The sequence below is a fragment of the Squalius cephalus genome (assembly GCF_949319135.1).
Source record: "Squalius cephalus genome assembly, chromosome: 25".
Taxonomy (NCBI): Eukaryota; Metazoa; Chordata; class Actinopteri; order Cypriniformes; family Leuciscidae; genus Squalius; species Squalius cephalus.
Window position 1 is genome coordinate 17,072,650 of NC_137146.1, and position 19,760 is coordinate 17,092,409.

The following is a 19,760-nucleotide window of genomic DNA, read 5'->3' on the forward strand; positions in this document are numbered from 1 at the left end:
AAATGAAATAAAATGGATTCTATAATGTGGTCCCAGCACAAAATACTGGATCAGAAATTATGTTCATGCGTTCATAAAAACTCATAAATATAGTCTACTGTACTTCAGTACTGTACAAGTGACATTTGCAAAGTATACAACATTTGTGCAGTGAATACAAAAATAAATCAATTGAAATATACTATCAAATCTAGTCTGTGCCACAAGTCAGTAAAAGATATTCCTTCTAAGCAATTTATAATACACTGAAAGTGTAACTATTCATTGTGCGTCTCAATACAAGAGGAAAACGGTATGTCTCAGGGTCAAAGTTCAGCAGATAACAGGTCTGTCATTAAAGCATCTTTCAAGCCTGTTTGTGATGCACTCTTTCTCCATTCCCCCCCCCCCCGAAAACGTTCACAGGCTGAAGAACAGGAACTCTGGAAGACGTCTGTAAAAATGCCTCAGTTTAAAAAGTGCAGGAGTGCATTTGATGTAGACATGCAAATCTGCTCATTCTACCCCATACAATCTCACCGTTCCCCTGGGGTAATGCAGAGATTGTAGACCTGTAGAAACATTAGTTCTATAGAATAAAGTCCTAGTTAAAACTTGGAAAAACTGCTGCAGAGATCCACCTCTTCACCATCTCCAAATGAAAGAAAAAACATGCATACAGTATTCTACCCTTGCTTTTTCTTTCCGTGCTTTGATTCACTCATCTTCTCTTTCCGTCAGCTCATTCTCAGCCTCCTCAATGACTTCTAACTCTGTCCTGGAAGTGATTTCAGTCATCGGGGACGAGTTATTCTCCTCCACAACCATTTCTGCTTCTGGGGTTTTCTTCTGACAACACAAATTGACAATAATAAATATTGCAGAATAGATACTGAACACGAGTATGTTAAAAGTCTAGGACCATTGAGACGATAATACTGCTTTCAGGTGTCGTGTATAAAAATTGAGACAAAATTAAGCTTTTTTTTTCATTAAAATATACATTACATTCAAATATATTATAAAATTGTTATATGTTTAGTTGTTTACTAAGTTTACAATGTTTAGTAAGTTACTCTAAAAAAGTAATTAATTACTGGGTAAATACACGTAATTAGATTACTGTACAAATTACTCTCTCTAAAAAGTATTGCATTACTTATTACTTTCTAAATAATAATCATCTTCGCCTAGTTGAGCAATACAAGGATAGACATGAAACTGCTCTTTTAATTCTTTCACATAAATAATTCTTGAACTGACCAAAGTATTTAAAGAGAGAAGGTTACATTAAAAACACATTTTAACATTACATTTTATTGTTTTATATAGAATTGTTCTATAGTTTATACAGTATTTAATGCAACTACATCAGAAGTAACGAATTAAATGACAGAAAAATGTTAATTAAATTGAATCCCCTGGCTTAAACACTGTGATACTTTCAAAACATTCATTTTTTTCACAGCAACAGCTCAACCAATGGTGTGAGTTTAGGCTGGGCAACTTTTTCTGACCAATGACAGAAGAGGAAGTGTTCTGGAACCTGTTTGAAAATAATCATTATTGACCATTTGTAATCTGAATGTGCAAGGCTTCCGGTGTCAGTTGTTTTTAGTTATTTTAGCTGTACATTATGTTGGAAACTGGTAAAAAATAAAAAAAAATAAAAAAATAAACGCTTTCTTTAGCTGCATCTTTTAGTGCAGATAGTTTTGCTGTTTACTGCACTTATTATTCTTGTAGTTATTTATCTATAGTACCTAATAATTTGTAAGTCTCACACAACTGAGCTGGATAATGGCACTATTGTCTTCTGCAGAGCTGCTTAAATCCAATTAATTTTAAAATTGATTAACTTTACACAGTTATTGACCTGAACTTAATCAACACTGAACTGATCTGAGCTGAATATTTGAAGAAGTTTGCATCATTGATTCTGTTATTTTCCTGTTTATTACTGCGATACTGCTTTGAAACAATCTGTATTGTATCACTTCTGATTGAAAAAAAGGTAGCACACCAGCTTTAATATCTCTGCAGAACTGTTGACTTTCACGGTCCCTCACCTGTTTTCGGTATACATAACAGGCAGCCACTGCAACCATGGTGGATTCTCCCACAAATCCTGCTAATAAAGACCCCACTCCCAGTGTGGCACCATGCACCCTGCAACAAACAACATTAACATGACAAATGTGGTTTCAATACAGTACCAGCAGAAAACATTTAATGCTGTACAGTTGCAACACAATGTTGCTCTAATCAACAAACCATAAAGTTCCCCTGTAGTCAACAATTGTATCCCTTAAAATTAATCTTTGCTCACCAAACTGACATATTTAAACGTTTTTTCCTTTGAACATTTTAAAATAGTCTTAAAATAGCTTGAATGTAACTCCACACCCTTGCTTCATGAAACCATGAATAAATTAGCCCCGCCTCCACTCACTCACACCAGCTCAGAACACCTGATCCACTTGGTCACATTTACTGTGGTAAACTCTGCACAATGGCAAGTGGAAATACTGGTTTAATTCAGCCATATATATTTGAACCAGACACTGATTCAGAAGAAGTGGAAGAGTGAATCACACAGCCTCGTAATCGCATACAAGCCGATGTATCAGAATGTAATGAGTTTTATGCATCGCTCTCTACAATGTCGGATACATAACGATAATTAAAAAAAGTAATAATAATATATATTGTTACACAAACCATGTTCCCATTCGCCATCTCAGAGTCAGACAGCTGCCTTCTAAAAATCAGTATCCTTAGCAACGCATTAAACATAATAGAACGTCAGTGGAGAAAGGCATTTAGTTCATATACATAATATAATATACATATATATAATTCACCTGCTATATTGCTAAATGTACCCGATTTTTCATATCAACAGAAAAATATACCGGAATAACCTGGTTTCTCTTGAGACTCCCCTGCTTCGCAGCATAGTTAATGATATGCTAAAGCCCGGCCCCCTCGTGACGTGATTGATTACAAGGTAGCTTGTGGCGCAAGGAACACCAGCGTTTTCAAACCACGTTTTCGTTTTTTCACAGCAGTTTTAATGAGAAAAAGGTGTTGACTTATGAATTTGCACATGGTTTGTCTTAAAACACATTAAAAACACCACATAGACATATAAACAACATTAAAAACTTGATTTTCACTACAGGTGGTCTTTAAAGAACAATTTTCTGAGTTGATTTGAAATGTTTGCTGCAGCAGTCTGCATAAGCTCTAGAGCGGAGTCATAATTAATTCACAAAATGCAGACAGGGATTTGAATTGAATTTTTAGTGGGTTTAAAAATAAACCAGAGGCAGCATGACAGCTAATTACTTCACAGATCCCATACTGAGCAGAAGATTTCCAAGATATTTAAATGAGGATAATTTAGCATATTTGCATATTCCTACAGTATACCAACCCCATGTATGGCAGCACCAGAAGACTGGAGATGAGCACAACGATGCGCAGAACTGAACTAGGTGCCAGGACGAAAGTTTTCTTCAACGTCATTAACCAGCCTGTTAGATGAGCTCGAACCGTAACTGTGCACACAGACACAAGGTCACATTGATGTAAGGCACTGCAAATGATATAAGTTTGTATACAAAGTTAAAATGTAAAATAAGAGACTTAATGGTACCAGGTAGAGGGAAGAAGGAAAAGACTCTCAGTGGAATGATACAGAGCTGAGCGAAGGACGTGTCCACCGCGATGACATCTACCAGGATGCGCTCAGAAACATGAGGGGTCCAGAATATAATCAAACACATCTGGCAAACACAGACATAGAGAAATTAACAGGAGACAGAGCAAAATGACACTTTTTCTGTCCAGTGTAAATCACTTCATTTATCAGTTTTGCGTCAAAATGCCAAATTACAAAAAAGTGACATGGTAACGCATTAGTTAATGCATTGGGTGGCATTTTTCAAGTTAATTCATAAATATTTAATTGTTTAATTCATATTTGTTCATAAAACATGACATTTACATTCATTTAGCAAACGCTTTTATCCAAAGTGACTTACAAATGAGGAATACAATGAACTAAAATGAATGATTCATTTTATTCTAAATAACCTGAAATATGTTATATTTATATGTTATAGTTATATCACTGTGAGATATACATATACTGTATGCAAGAATATAGTATTACAATTTAAAATGATGGTTTGTATTTTAAAGCAACACCATGTAGTTTTTCAACCTTCATAATATATTTCCAAGACTCTTGTGATGGTACATCGACATACAATAGGTTGAATGACACGTCTGCCATAGCCTGACGGGGTCTGTATCGCTTTTACTGGCACTACGGAACTTCGGGGTTCGGGTAGTAACCCGAGCACAAAAAGAACTACAAAATTCGACTGCTTTACGGCATACCTATGGTAGCTTGATATTATAATATTGACGATATATATGGCTATTACCTACCACACAAACATTAATAATAATAATAATTTGTTACATTTATAAAAAGCTTTTTCTGAGACCTCAAAGCGCTTTACAGTTGAATTGAATTAGCATATCCATTCTGTAAAACAGTAGCCAATAGGCTACTATAATGACGCTGGCTTGTAAACGTGAGCTACGCGATCTTTTGGCATTTGAAAAAAATAAAACCTGATGAAAAGAAAGTTTAAAAGAACAGCATTTACTGTATTTAAAATGGAAATAAGGCAACACTTTCATTTAGGGTTCAATTCTCACTATTAACTACTTGCTTATTAGCATGCATATTACTAGGATATGCTTATATACTTATAAAGCACATATTAATGCCTTATTCTGCATGATCATATTCTACATCCTTTAATCCTACCCACTAACTACACTTAACTACCTTGCTAACTATTAAAAAGCAGTAATTATTTTAAGTTTATTGAGGCAAAAGTCGTAATTAATAGTTAGTTAATAGTGAAAACTTGACCCTAAACTAAAGTGTGACCAGAAATCTTATATAACATACATTTCTTTACTGTCACGTTTGATCAATTTAATGTGTCCTTGCTAAATAAAAGTATTTATTTCTTTTTTTTTTAAATGACCCAAACCTTTGAACGGTAGTGTGTATCTAATGTTAACGAATTGAACCTTATTGTGTGCCAATGAAATAGAAATGTGCACCATGATATGCGTTTTGTCTAGGATACGTTTTTGTGTCACTCCTTCATCACCCATAATCTTGGATGTGCCAGTTAGTTTTGACTGTGTCTTTGTTATGAGACTCTTCTCATTCCAGCAAGACCAGATTATACAATTGTCTCACGCCAGGCCTGCTCGACGCCCTGCCTACGGGCATTCCTCTCTTCTGGCACAATCGAGTCAGACAAAGGCCTGGCGTGCCTGTTTACAGTGAAAGACACTTCGATGGGCTTGAGTCGTATAATCTTCACTTGGCTTTGACCTTCACTGCTCACTCCTCACCACAGTTCTAGCCACAAATCCCTGTAGTAATTTGAGTTTTTCCTCAGCCTTTCACACTCTGCAAAATCGTTACGCTTGGTTTGGTTTTCACTGTCAAAAACAATACAGTAAACAGACCAGCAGATCAATGCATGTTCAACCTGGACTATAAAGACAAACATATCAAGTTTATCGAGTTTGCAACATTAACATCAAGGAGCATTTCTGTAGCTGCTGTTTAGGAAATGTGAATGCCAATTTAAAAATCCTCTAGGAAAGCTGCCAAAGATCTTCAGGCTGTTTTGAGACGTCTCGACTGGCATAGGTGTTGCATTTCCATTCAGAAAAGAGGGTGTGCATTGAAAGTTGTTAATTTGTGCTTTTAATTTCAATTTGATCCAATCCTCTAATCCATAATTACAACACACACCGACCGACAAGTCATGTCACGGAAAACAAAAACAAACGCCCAAAACTGTGACACGTCCATCCAAGCTCTATAGTTTGTTCTGTCTTTTGCTTTTTCACAAAAAGGGTACATTGTTTATCCTGACTGCATATTGTAATTTATTTTTATTTTTTTTATTATTATAAAGTAAAACCTTCTCCATGTGTGTAACATCTGCTTTCCAACAGCGCTGTTGGACTTGCATTATATAAATTGTGACTCATTTCAGCTAGTTGTTTTTTTGTCTTCAGGCCCTGAGGTAAAAGCAAAACAAGTAAACAGATGAAAAGGGGTTTACGACCTAGGTGGGAACTGAAATCAGTGTTTACTGGTTTTATGGCATGTGAAAAATGCACACTGTTTTAAGTGTTTTTTGTTTTACTGTTGGTGACAGTGAAAGAGCTAGTTCACCCAAAAATCTAGTCAACACTTACTCACCCTCAAGTTGTTCCAAACCTGCATGAGTTTCTTTTAACAGAAAGAATGTTGTGCACATTTATCATATCATATTTTGAAGAATATTGGTAACCTGACAGTTGACGGTAGCCATTGATTTCCATAGTATTTTCTTTTCCTACCTATGAAGTCAATGGCTACCAATATTCTTCAAAATATCTTCTTTTGTGTTCAGCAGAAGAAAGAAAGTCAGACTTGAGGGTGAGTAAATGATGACGGAATTTTCATTTTTGGGTGAACTATTCCTTTAAGCAAAGACAACTGTGTTCAAGATCAAGTTCACTTTATTTATATAGCACACTTACAACAGCCACTAGGCTGACCAAAGTGCTTTACAGAACAACCAGATAAATAATAAGAAACTAATACCTGCATAACAACACATAAAGGCCCTTGCACACTGAGTGTGAAATTCGCGTCCGAAATTTCCGCACGTTAAAAAATAAATACAACCTCACGTTATGTCAATCACACTTGCACACTGCCTCCGAAACTTTCGTCTGTCAAAAAATAAATCGGATCGGGTTCGATTTTCTGCGTTTTTCGCATCCGTAACAAGCATTTGAATGGTGTTTTGACAGTTTAGAGCCACAGAATGACGGATACGAAAAAACGCATGCGAAAATTTCGCACTTAGTGTGCAAGGGCCTTAAAACACAAATAAAAGCAGCAAAGCTAAGAGCAACCATAAAACCGGAGTAGCAAAACAGTATCAGACTCAAATATTTACCTATGCTGTGATACTGCATGCTTTATCAACCCTACTTTTGTACATTTTTCTATTTCTTGTGTAATTATACATATAATTATATCTTGTATAATTATACATGCAAACACCAAATTATTAAATGTAAATGGATAGTTGTAAATATTAAACATAAAATAGTGTGTCCTGGGGTGTGACATGCTATATTCCAACTAAAGCTAAATAGCATTTTCTTGATCTTGAGGTAATAATAAAAAATAAAATAAAAAAACTACCATTCTTAAGTCCTGTTCGGACATGACTAGTTTTCCAGGGGGTCGTTAGAGACATACAAACAAACCCCGTCCGAATCTGCCATGTCTGTGTTTTTCTCACACAACCTTTGTAAAAATTCCAGCACAAATGATCTACTGTTGTTCGGCAAACTCATGTGTTTTTGACAGGCTACCTGAGCTACTGTTTGCACACCATACTTTCATTTAATTTCAATATGGATGGCATCCGAAAAAAAAAAAAAAAAAAAAAAAAAAAAATCATTATAAAATTTACAAATAGAGCCAAATCAGGGAAACTGACACGACTGGAAATTTTAATATCAGTGTCAGGTAAGACTAAGATGCTCATTTATTCAAGTTTATTATAAACAGCTACTGCTACAAACTTGTGAAGTTTCCTTAAATGTTCTATAATAAATTAAAATTATACCAGCAAATTATAAATTAAAAGACATTTACGTCATAATGATGTACGCAATCAATAATATTGTTGAGCATCACAAAATAGAAAGTGGCTGTAAAAAAATAGCTAAAGAATTGAAAATCCCCATTTTGACCATTAGGGCAATAATTAAGAAGTTCCAATCAACTAAAGATGTTACGAATCTGCCAGGAAGAGGACGTGTGTCTATGTTGTCTTAAAGCACGGTGAGAAAAACAAAAACAAACTCCAGCATATTCAGTTGTCAGACACGACTGGAACTTCAAAAGGGACCTGGTTCTATGGTCAGATGAAACAAAAAAAGGGCTTTTTGTTTGGTGCAAACAGGGATAAAAAGTACCCCATGCCCATGGTAAAATATACCACTGGATCTTTAATGTTGTGGGCCTATTTTTTTACATGGTATCTGGATTCTAGCAAATATCAAAACCTGACTGCCTCTGCAAGAAATCTTATAATGGGATGTGGTTGGATCTTCCATCAGGACAATGATCCAAAACAAACATCAAAATCAACTTAAAAAAGGGTAACTGAGCACAAAATGAAGCTTCTGCCATGACCGTCCCAGTCCCCTAAACTGAACCCTATATGAGTGGGCTGAACTGAAGAGAAGAGGCGCTAACATGGAGCTGGGAATCTGAAGGATCTGGAGAGATTCTGTATGGAGGAATGGCCTCTGATCCCTTGTCAGTTATTCTCCAAACTCATCAGGCATTATAGAAGAAAACTCAGATCTGTTATCTTGGCAAAAGGAGGTTGAAAAGCATTTATTTCATAGTGTGATTTACTCCCCACTTTCAATTCTTTTACTTCAATGAAAGGTTAGATTTTTGCGAATTTTCTGAATGAAAAGATCAAAAGGATAAACAATGCAGATTTATTTTTTACAGCCATTTTGATCATATTTACCAGGGGTGCCATTAATTCTGACCACACTTTGGATCAATTTAATGCATCCTTGCTGAATAAAAGTATTAGTTTCTTTAAAAAAAAAAAAGGGACCCCACCCACACAGTGAGATGTTTGATAAAGAGATCTTACCATTAAGGAGAGAATAAAACAGCAGAGAGTGAACCTCTTGATGTGTGATGTGTTGACTGTCAGACCATTGGCCAACTTATTGGTAGGGTTATTCTGTAAAAAAAAAAAAAAGAAAAAAAGAAGGAGTACAGATAAATGTTTATTATCCTCAAAATGATAGAGGTTAAATTATAAAGCTAAACCACTATGCATGGAAACATTAGTTTTGGAAAGATTTAACAAAGAACGGCAAATCACACCCAAACCACAACAATGTGCATCAACCATAAAAAAAAAAGAGTTGATGTCTTTCTCGCCTATCAGAAGAACATTGAGAGCTAGTGATGGCAAAAACAGCATTTTAAAGTTACAAAACAAGTTCTCCCCAACCTAAATCCATTCAAACTCACCACAACAACCCTAATGAGAGAACACAACACGAAAACCCAAATAAGTTGATTCAGACACCACATCTGACTGTGCAGGTCTTTCAATGGTATGTAATTACAGGTCTTCAGGACGAGGCATTTTCTGGTGAACTCTATTCATCGGGTGTTGACTTGAAAACTTTTCAAAGCCTCAGGACAAACCAAACAAACAAAAATTCCAAAGGTCTCATATAAAAACTCATACCAAACAACAAAAGACAATTATATATTTTTTTGCCAGTGAAAAACTTGCTGTGATATTCAGGGTGCTTATGAGGGCATTGCTGTGCAATTGATAGTAAAAACCACCACTTACCTTATCAAAAGCTGGGTAGACGGCACGTAGTTCTGTTAACCAGCCGTAGGGCACGTGACCCACCGGATATGTAGCTGTGAGGACTGCTACCGCCTAGCAAACGCACACAATTCAGTTACAGATTGCTGTGTTTTATTGTTAGCTGCAGTACAAACTAGCGCCCATCAGTACTCACTTCAGTTGATGCAGCGCTGCCCTTGAGGTCCCGAGAGACAAACAGATTGACGATGGGTCGGCTGATGCGCTGAGTGGCTAAAATAAGGGCAAGCGGCCACCAGAAACTAAGCATCTTCCTTATGGTGACATCGCCCTGAAAGTGACCATAAGTATAGTACTAAATATAGTAAGCAATTTTCCAATTTTTCTGCAAAAATCTGCTTTGATAAACGTACCCCCTGATCGAGACTGTTTGATTCAGGGATGTTGTCGTGGACGTTACAGTAGTAGCCCAGTCCTACGATAGTGAATCGCACCAGAGCTCCCATGTACAGAGAGAGAATGGGAATAAGAAGAGGCTCTAAACATTCCAGGTTACTCTGGAGAAGGATCGCCACAAATATTATCTGCAGGCGAATAGGAAAGTAAGAATCAATTAAATATTAGGCAAGTTTAAGTACATGTTTAAACATGACAAACCTAAATTATTATAATATTTTTAATCATGCTATACTACATTAAAATGTTTATGCATTTTTGTGTTGTACTTATTGTACTTTATGATGTATGAATGTTTTTTTATGACAACTTTTTAAAAAAAAATAGTTAAATATTATGTTTTACTAATATAGAAACTAATATTTTTATTCAGCACTAAATTGACCAAAAGTGACAGTAAAGACGTTTATAATTATTTATATATTTATAATGTATAATGTTTTTTTTTTTTTTTTTAAATGAATGTTGTTCTTTTGAACTTTCTATTCATTAAAGAATCATGAAGAAAAAACGTTTCAAGGTTTCTACAAAAAATATAAAGCACCACAGCATTGATAATAATGAGAAATGTTTCTTAAGCATTAAAATCAGCATATTAGTAGGATTTCTGAGGATCATGTGATACTGAAGACTGGGGGTAATGATGCCGAAATTTCAGCTTTGCTATCACAGGAATAAATTACATTTTAAAATATGTTAAAATAGAAAACGGTTATTTATATTGTAATATCTCACAATATTACTGTGAGCAAAATATCTTAATGACCCGAAACATTTAAACCATGATTGTATATATAGTACACTTGTCATTTTACATTATTTTGGTAATAATGTCTCTATTTAAAGTCAGACAAAGACAATGTTGTGAAGTAGTCATTTTCCTTTGCTTGTTATAACACTTTGTTTGTGCTAGTCAGAAGGCCAACATTGAAAAAGACACAACTAAGTTTTGTTTTTTAATACACTGCGTTTTTCTCTGCCTCTTTGCTATTAGAAAAGTTAACAAGTATCTAACTTTTGAATATCAGGCCTAAATATGACATTTCAAAGGTCACTACAACACTTTTTTTAATTTGTGGAACAGGGTGGTATTGTTACCTGCGTAACAACATCAGATATGGAGGCAGATCCTACTAGCAGACTGTACTTATGCTTCAGGAGGATGCCAGCATGAATCCACGCCTTTGCAGCAAAATCAAAACAGAACAAATTAAAAGAATATGTAACATGTACAGTATATTCAATTAAAAGCATTAAAGGGTTATTAGTTCACCCAAAAGTTAAAAATTCTGTCATCATTTTACCATCATTACATTATTCAGTCCCTCCAGGATTTCACGATTTTTTTGTGTGATTTTTGCGATCAAAATGACTGATTTTGTGGTGGTAATTTCCATAAATTTGTGAAAAAATGTGCGATTTTTATATTTTATAATTAGGACATCACATTTACCATAATAGTATTATGTCAGATGCACAATAGTCATACATGACACAAATCACAAACAAAATGCATAAAGCTTGTTTATTTTGGTCTAATCAAATTCTCATCAAATTAACTTTTAAAACAACCTATGGGCAATTTTTCTACCTGACCTATGTAAATATTAACAGCAGGTGTAGTAATTTATACTGTAGAACTGTGTGTAAATCCTGAGTTGAGGGGTCCTGAGCTGCAGTAGGCAACCAGTTACTTATAGTAGTGTTGTCACGATACTAGAATTTCTAACTTCGATACGATACCTTGAAAAATATCATATTCGATACCATTTTCGATACCACGGAGAAAAAAACTGCCACAATATTAAGGTTTTTATTTTATTTTATTTAAAGCTAAATATAACAAGTCTAGAACATGACAATGAGGTATATTTTACATGAACAAAAATGTCCTGAGGTAGTGCACTTGTTCAAAAGCATAAATGCTGGTTAATACATTAACGTTATTTGATGAACATATTTAAACGCAAACGTGCATGCATAACGCGAAAACAATGCTCACTGGATCGACATGAAGTCAAGTCACCTTTATTTATATAGTGCTTTTAACAATACGGATTTTGTCAAAAGCACTTAACAGTATCAAATTGGAGGATAGAGTGTCAGTAATGTATAATAATATTAAACATTCAATTTTCAGTTAAAGGCATTTCATTATTGAATTCAGAGATGTTTGCAGAGATGTCATTGTCTAGCTCAGTTTAGTTTAATTAGTATCTGTGTAATCAAATTGATGATAATCGCTAATGAAGGCAAATTGCAGAATTAAATAATAATTTTTTGAATAAAGTTAAATAAGCACAAGTTAATTTACATTTGACTCCAGTTAAAATATTTATTTGTCTAAGATTCCTAAGTCAGATTATATTAACTTTAAGAATTACGGTGAAAAAACGAGACAACACACACTCATATCAACAACAATACTAGGGCATCTTGGTTAATGTTTCAGAAATGTTAAAATGAGAAGAGCTATCAACCTCTCGAAATTATTTATATAGATCCGGGTGTCGGCCTTTCAGGTGCTTTGCTATATTAGGCCCGATCACACCTAACGCGTTTTTCAGGTTCGAAAACGTGAGGCACACAGCACTGCCCCGATCACACAGAACGAGCAGTGTGCTCTGCGCTGCGGTTTTGTGTTGCTAGGCAACCACTGACACAGCTGTCCTGTCAGTCAAGTAAACGTCAAATCAGCCTTTCATTAACTTTATTTACTTTCTGTTAACATTGTGGTAGTTACGGTTCGTGAAGTCGTCAAGCTCCTGGTAACCCGTGAGAGCAGTCAGAGCACCACAAGTTTATCCTCCACCATCGCACTCTCCGGGCGTTCAAGCAACTAGCTTTCATCACTACAACGGAAGGCCCGCGAGGCGCATAAACAGTGCGCAGAACGCAGAACCTCTCACAGCAAAAAATGCGTCAGGTGTGATCGGCCCCATTCACTTCACTTTTAACCAGAGCGAATGAGACGAGTGCGAGTCAGCGCGTGTGGTGTTTGTCAACACGTCTTTGGAGAGAAGTGAAAGTGACAGCTCGGCTAGTATCGATACTTCGGGAAATTATTATTGGTACCGTTCAGATATTTCAGTATCGATATTTATCGAAATATCGATATTTTTGATAACACTAACTTATAGTGCAGTGTTTTGCATGGCGTCCCCACTGCGCATATAGCTACGCAATAGGAAGTGACCGTTCGAAAGGGAACTACTCGGTTACTATCGTAAACCTCAGTTCCCTGAGAGTAGGAAACGAGTGTCGCTTCAGTCGTTAAACCTGCTAAAATGGCGTTTTTCGGGAACTAATATCATAGACAGTAAAAGAATAATATAGGCTAAAGCCGCGCCCCCTTGGTGGGCTCTGACGTGTAATGGTGTGATGCTAGCTCATTGGCGCACACGTCAGAGGCGCCCGCGCCATTGGATGTTCAGTTGCCGCAGCACAGCCAATGAGTGAGCCAGACACTCACTGTGCTAGCTGTGCAGCTGCAAAAATGCATTTTACACATAGACAGTATAAGAAAGGTTTTACATTATAGGCTTCAGTAAATCGAGGAAAAGGAGTTTCCCCCTTTTCCCGCAACATCTGTATCCACGTAAAAATGCATTGAAACTTTAATTAAACTAGAGATATTTCAATTGGGTGATTATAATTTAATGTTTTGTGAAGTCTTTTTCATTTTTGTGATTATTTTGCGGTTAAATTAGGAATTATGCAGGATCGCAAAAAAATGCGACATTTTGTTGATTTTTCATTGTATTCAGCGATCGCGGAATCGCGAAAAACTGGAGGGACTGATTATTCTGCTTCATGTAGTTCCAAACCCGTAACTTTCTTTAACTTTTGTTCATCATCAAAACAAAGTGATGAAGATATTTTAAATGAAATCTGAGATATTTCTGTCCCTCCATTGACTGTATACACAACTACCACTTTGATGCTTCAAAAAGTTCACAAAGAGATCATAAAACTATTCCATATGAATCGAGTCCAAGTTTTCTGAAGAGACTGGATCGCTTAAATGATAAACTGATTGAATTTAGTCTTTTATTCACATTTAAACATTCATCAACGCACACATCAGTTATGATAAACGGAAGCTCATGCAAGCTTGCTTGACGTTTGAGAACCAATGTGGTTCATCCTCGTGTTACACAGCATGCTTAAGCTTCCGCAAGAACCAATGAGGTTTGTTCTTAAGCATCAAACAAGTATAATTGAGCTTCTGTTTATTTTCGCTGTTCAATGTTTACATGTAAATAATATCATATAAAGTGATCAAGTCTCTTCAGAAAACATCTAGGTTACGACTGTAACCTCTGTTCCCTGAGCACAGTAACCTCTGTTCCCCATGACGCTATGGGGAATGCCTCCACGTGAACTGGTGTCTGAAACACTTATCTAATCATGGCAATCCTATTGGCTGGCGACAGCCTATGACATCACTACTAGTGCGACCTGGAAGTATATAAGGGGAGCCTGGAGAACATGTCAACAACTTATTGTCTTAAGGGACTGTTCAGCAGGCATCCCCGAGGCATGGAGAAAGACGCAGTGTCTCGTTCCCTGTTCTCAGGGAACAGAGGTTACAGTCGTAACCTAGACGCTCCCTTTCGAAAGGGAACTCGCACTGCATCAATGACGCAATGGGGAACGATATACCAACGCCACCATGCTGAGAAGAGTGCATGCCAAATAATGGCTGTGACAAAAAAACGTTACAAAAAACTTTCACTGAAATGCCAAAAACACTCCCCTTTTGGGTCACATACAGGCTGTCAGTGACAGTATTTCCTATGGCCACTGCCTAAGGTATAAGCCTCAAAGAGGCCTCTGATACAATGAAGGCCTACCAAGGCTGCTCAAAGGCTTTGGAACCAACAACTTCCGGGGGTTCCGTTAAGGGAATATAGCCAGGGGGTCCAAAAGGAGTCCCGTCCTGTCACTTTCTGAGGGGGACATGAAGTCAACCCCACATGCCACCAGGGAGGCTGAAATGGTCTCAACCTGTCTGTTTCCTAAACAGAGTCTCTGACATTACTTGCCTCACTTGTGGAGGCATCCGATAGGGAGGACTGCAGATAGTGGCAGTAATCACTCACAGACCGGATCATAGAGACCTGGAGAGTAGGACTCAGCATAGCGCTTTCTAATAGTGCTTTTTCTACTCGATCCTGGATCTACACAGTGCTTCAGGGCCCTGTGGAGGCTGGGCACTCTGAAAGGGACCCTAATAAGGGGAGCGCCTCCAGCTCTAAGGTTTACATTGCCAACAGGCAGTGTACTCAGCAGAAGTGCTATCGCCCCTTTAAAGCAAGGGGAGTACAGTCTTACACTACCGGACTATCGAGGAGGCCTACTATAAGGCCTACAGCTTCGAATGTCATGGCTTTATTGCGTCAGTGCTTCGGCTCTAAGGGAGCATACTCAACCATCCCAAATGGGAGGGAGTAACTAATCTGTCTCTACCTGAGCCTGGGTGGTGAAGGGTGATATCATACGAGCAAAGTACTCTAAATAATGACCCTCACAAGGAGAGTACTATCAGTATGACCCTGAGAAATGTATCAGGGTTGAGGCCTATTATCTTGTATTTTTTACAAGACAGATTTTATATTCTCTACTAAACCCAAGGAAATGGAGGCCACAGTAAGTGGCCAACGACATTCAACCTTATGACTTGAATTCTTTTATTCCAAGGGCTCAGTGGAAAAAAATATTTTTCAGTTTTAAGGCCTAGCTGGATAAACTAGCTACTATACTCAGCTCTAAAGGGCGGAGGCCTGAGCATACTGCTTCTTACTTTCTAGAGAGAAAGGCCTGACAACGCCCATGAGATATCTTGGGAGGCTTTTTTGAAGATGGCCTGCTACCAATGCTGCTATCTACCCTGTAACACCACTAGCATTTTTACACCTAGTGCAAAAGGCGGGCCTTAGCTAGATGACTCTTGTAGTAAGAGGAGGCCAAGTACTAGGAAAAACTAGATTTACAGGAATAAAATCTCCTGATGGGCTCTAGTTCTAGGAACCTACTCTCAGATACTGAGAGGCTCAAAGCAAGAATGCTCAGCAGACAGCCAGCATTTTTCTAGTTACTAAGCCTAAGCCAGATATCGATGCGAATGCCCATACACACGAATATTATATGACTGAAGTTAGAGCTATAATCTCAAAACGAATCTCAAAGTGAGAGGAGACCTGCTGCTCTAGTATAAGGTGGCTAACAAGGTGGTCCAACGAGGGCCAAATGCTAGACGTAGTCCTATCTGGAGCTTGACAGAGCGGTGGCATCAGTAGAATAACTCCCGATAGGGAGGAAGCCATCTCACAAACAGAATGTCTGTTTGATGCTTAGATGAACGGTGGCCTCACTAGAGAATTTTCCATATAATAAAGCCAACCTGTTCACTACTACAGATTGGCACTACCCACTACATAAGCCTGCCGACTCTAACATAAGAGGAGGCCTCTGGGAAGGGTATGCATAGCCTACCTATATATGGGAACTTCAGGGCCCTAATTTCACCATCCTATAAAACCCCTACCTATAACACCCCCATGATACTTTCTAACAGGGAAGCGTGGTCTACAGCTCAACCTTACTAAAAACTCTCGTAAAGGGAGGAGACCTACAGAGCTCAACCAGCTGCCCATAGAGCGATGGCCTGAACGACATTCACAAATGGATCTTGAAAGAGCACACTTACTGCCACACCCGAAGCCAGACCCACAGACGGGTTCCAAATTGAAGGAATAACTCATCCTGGAATAACTCAAGGTCCAGCCTCAGGGCTGATGCAAGAAGCGCTTGGGGTGAGGAAGCGCAGATTTGTTCCACAGTGTTTACAGACAAAACAGTCCCTGAAGACAAAAAAGTCGTTGATGTTCTCCAGGCTCCCCTTATATACTTCCGGGTCGCACTAGTAGTGATGTCATAGGCTGTCTCCAATAGGATTGCCGTGATTAGATAAGTGTTTCAGACACAGATTCACGCGCAGGCGTTCCCCATAGCGTCATCGATGCAGTGCGAGTTTCCTTTGGAAAGGAAACTTGGACTAAACCGCTCAATTCATCTGGATTAATTTTATGATCTCTTTATGAACTTTTTGAAGTGACAAAGTGGTAGTTGCGTGGACTGTCAATGGATGAACAGAAATCTCTCAACTTTCATTTAAAATATCTTCATTTGTGTTTCGAAGATCAACGAAAGTCTTATAGGTTTGGATCGACATGAGGGTGAGTAATTGATTAAAAAATTACTATACTATGATATAATACTTCCCTGTATTAAAGTAATGTATAAAATTATACAATTATTATTTTATTTCATTTTTGTCATTGTTTACAATCATTTTCCTGGTTTGCCTCAGTAAAAAGCCCCAATTTCATTTGCCTAGTCCTAATTTCTCTTTATTTAGCTGTTTATTGATTTGTACATGCCCTCTAATTAACGAATCACTGCATCTGTGTGCTAATGGGTCCTGATATATAAATGCCTAGCCTACATTGATTCACAATAGACTGAGAGACTTTGGAGCTGCTTGATTTTTGTAGTGTGTGTTCATGAGAAATGTAAGTTTATTTTCCATTGTTTCTTTGTTTACATTGTGTATCTTTTCCTTGTGTAATTTGAAAAAAAAAATTGAACAAGATTTATCTTTATTGAAGTTTGTATTTCTGTTTTTGTCTAGAAACCACACTCTGACCTGTATTCCATGCTCAATTGCTCTGTTCTACCTGCTTCAATGGGTAAATAAAGTGAACAAATGGAACTGGACTCTAGTGTTTCAATAGACACCCCTGCTGGGATCAAGCCAGACATTCCTACTTAATTCCTAACATACCTTACATTACCCTTTAAAGGTGCAGTAAGCTATTTCTGAGAAATGCTGTTGAAATCAACCCAAACACATCCCTCCCTTCATTGTTCCACCCCAAAATGCATGAACATGCAATGTATGCGTATGTAATATAACGGAGATGACAAACGAATGACAAGGAAAAACAAAAAATTTACATACAATACACAAGAGCATATAAAAGCAAGAGTTGGTTGTTAGTTGCCAGTAGCACACCAGCTCCAGACAAACAATGATACTCAAAACTGTCCTGTAACTAGGGGTGGGCGGTATGACCAAAATTCTGTTTCACGGTATGACTAATTTTATTTCACGGTAACGATATATTTCACAATATAGTTACAATTTACTCTCGAAAATCGGCAAAAAGGGCTTTGTATAATAAATAAACCCAAATACTTAAACCCAAAAAGTACTTCACCTTGTTTTCTTTTTCTTTTTCTATTATTTTATTAATTATTTCTTTGGTAAAATATTTTGATAGCTAAATATAGTAAACAAAACACACTCATCAACTTTTAGATGAACTGCCCCCAACTGATTGATATTAAATACAACTCATAGGTGCAATTAAACTTTAAATAAAGTGTAGTTTAAAATATCTGAATATTTTATAATGAACTATTCTATTCATAATAAATTAGTTACTTCCTTAAAATTTGTAGGATATTAGTAATACTAGCTATGTTTAAATGTGTTTCCCAGGTACATTTTTGCCATGTCTGCTGCTTATACTGTGTTTTTAATGGGCTTGTTTTGCTCTTTTTGTGATATCTGGCAACCCATCACCTGGAGATTTAATCAAGAGAAGTTCAGAAGTGTCAAGTTCATCAAGTTCAGAAGTGACTAGAAGGAGAGCAGCAGTATGAAAACCGAACAGCAGCTACTGTTAGTGTTGACTAAGTAGTAGTCAAGTCAAGTCATCTTCATTTATATAGCGCTTTTAACAATGTAGATTGTCTCAAAGCAGCTTTACAGAGATAAATGTATAATTTAACGTAAGATTGTTTTGGCTTTATAGCGGTTCTTTAATAAAGTTATTTTCCAGCTAAAGTTGGTTTTGATTGATTCGCTTCCGTCGCAACGAGCATTTGTTATTAAACTAGGGGCCGCTAAGACGACACCATTCTCTCTACACAGACTTTAAACGCGATCCTGTGAGAAACGCTGATGGCGTTCAGATGCGCATTAAGAACGGGTTCTATAGTTATGTGCGTTTGAATATATGTGTGCAGGTTTGGAATTCCCTACAAACCAAGCCTAAACAAATTACTGGTGTTTCCTTATAGTTTTAATTCAGAATTTTATTTAATTTGATCAATTAGGGGTAGATACGCAAATTGAGTTTCCCGACGACGCTTTATCTGTAGAGTGGGAAAGGGATCCTCCATAGGGAGAGACTAGTTGGCATTTCAGCACTGCGTTGTCATCGGGTCCAGGCGAAGGGCCTTAGTCAGATCTGGAAACGGCCTGGATCCGGCAGGCTGCGGGAAAACCTCGGGATAAACACAGACACTAAAATTAGCGTAGATGCCATTCTTCTCATGATGTAACAAGTACATCAGGATTTATGGGAAGTGTTCCCGGTTCCAGCTGACCTAATCTATGCAGCCTAATATTGAATTATAGAAGTCTATAATGTATTATGTGAATGCTAGGTCAAAGAGATGTGTCTTTAATCTAGATTTGAACTGACAGAGTGTGTCTGCTTCCCGGACAATGTTAGGAAGATTGTTCCAAAGTTTTGGTGCTAAATAGGAAAAGGATCTACCGCCAGCAGTCGATTTTGATATTCTAGGTATTATCAACTGGCCGGAATTTTGAGATCGCAATAGACGTGAAGGAGTATAATGCGTTAAGAGCTCGCTCAAGTACTGCGGAGCTAAACCATTTAGTGCTTTGTAAGTAATCAGCAATATTTTAAAATTGATGTGATGTTTAATAGGGAGCCAGTGCAG

The 19,760-nt window shown here is 37.3% G+C and overlaps 1 protein-coding gene across 4 annotated transcripts in view; it reads right to left on the reverse strand.

Moving 5' to 3' along the window:
• Positions 1–385: 385 nt before the first annotated feature.
• The window catches only part of ankha (ANKH inorganic pyrophosphate transport regulator a), a 29,880-nt gene continuing 10,505 nt past the window's right edge, over positions 386–19,760 (reverse strand). Inside the window, exons 4-13 of one of the 4 annotated variants that reach the window (XM_079863001.1) lie at positions 11,037–11,120; positions 9,896–10,066; positions 9,679–9,813; positions 9,504–9,596; positions 8,781–8,873; positions 3,641–3,770; positions 3,419–3,542; positions 2,049–2,148; positions 670–828; positions 386–433 (exon numbers count right to left, since the gene is read on the reverse strand). In XM_079863001.1, the coding sequence (XP_079719127.1) occupies positions 697–828; positions 2,049–2,148; positions 3,419–3,542; positions 3,641–3,770; positions 8,781–8,873; positions 9,504–9,596; positions 9,679–9,813; positions 9,896–10,066; positions 11,037–11,120 (1,062 nt within the window). In that variant the 3' untranslated portion in view covers positions 386–433; positions 670–696. Of the gene's footprint in view, positions 829–2,048; positions 2,149–3,418; positions 3,543–3,640; positions 3,771–8,780; positions 8,874–9,503; positions 9,597–9,678; positions 9,814–9,895; positions 10,067–11,036; positions 11,121–19,760 lie in introns of all 4 variants that reach the window. The other 3 variants (XM_079863002.1, XM_079863000.1, XM_079862999.1) reach the window with 3 other exon arrangements.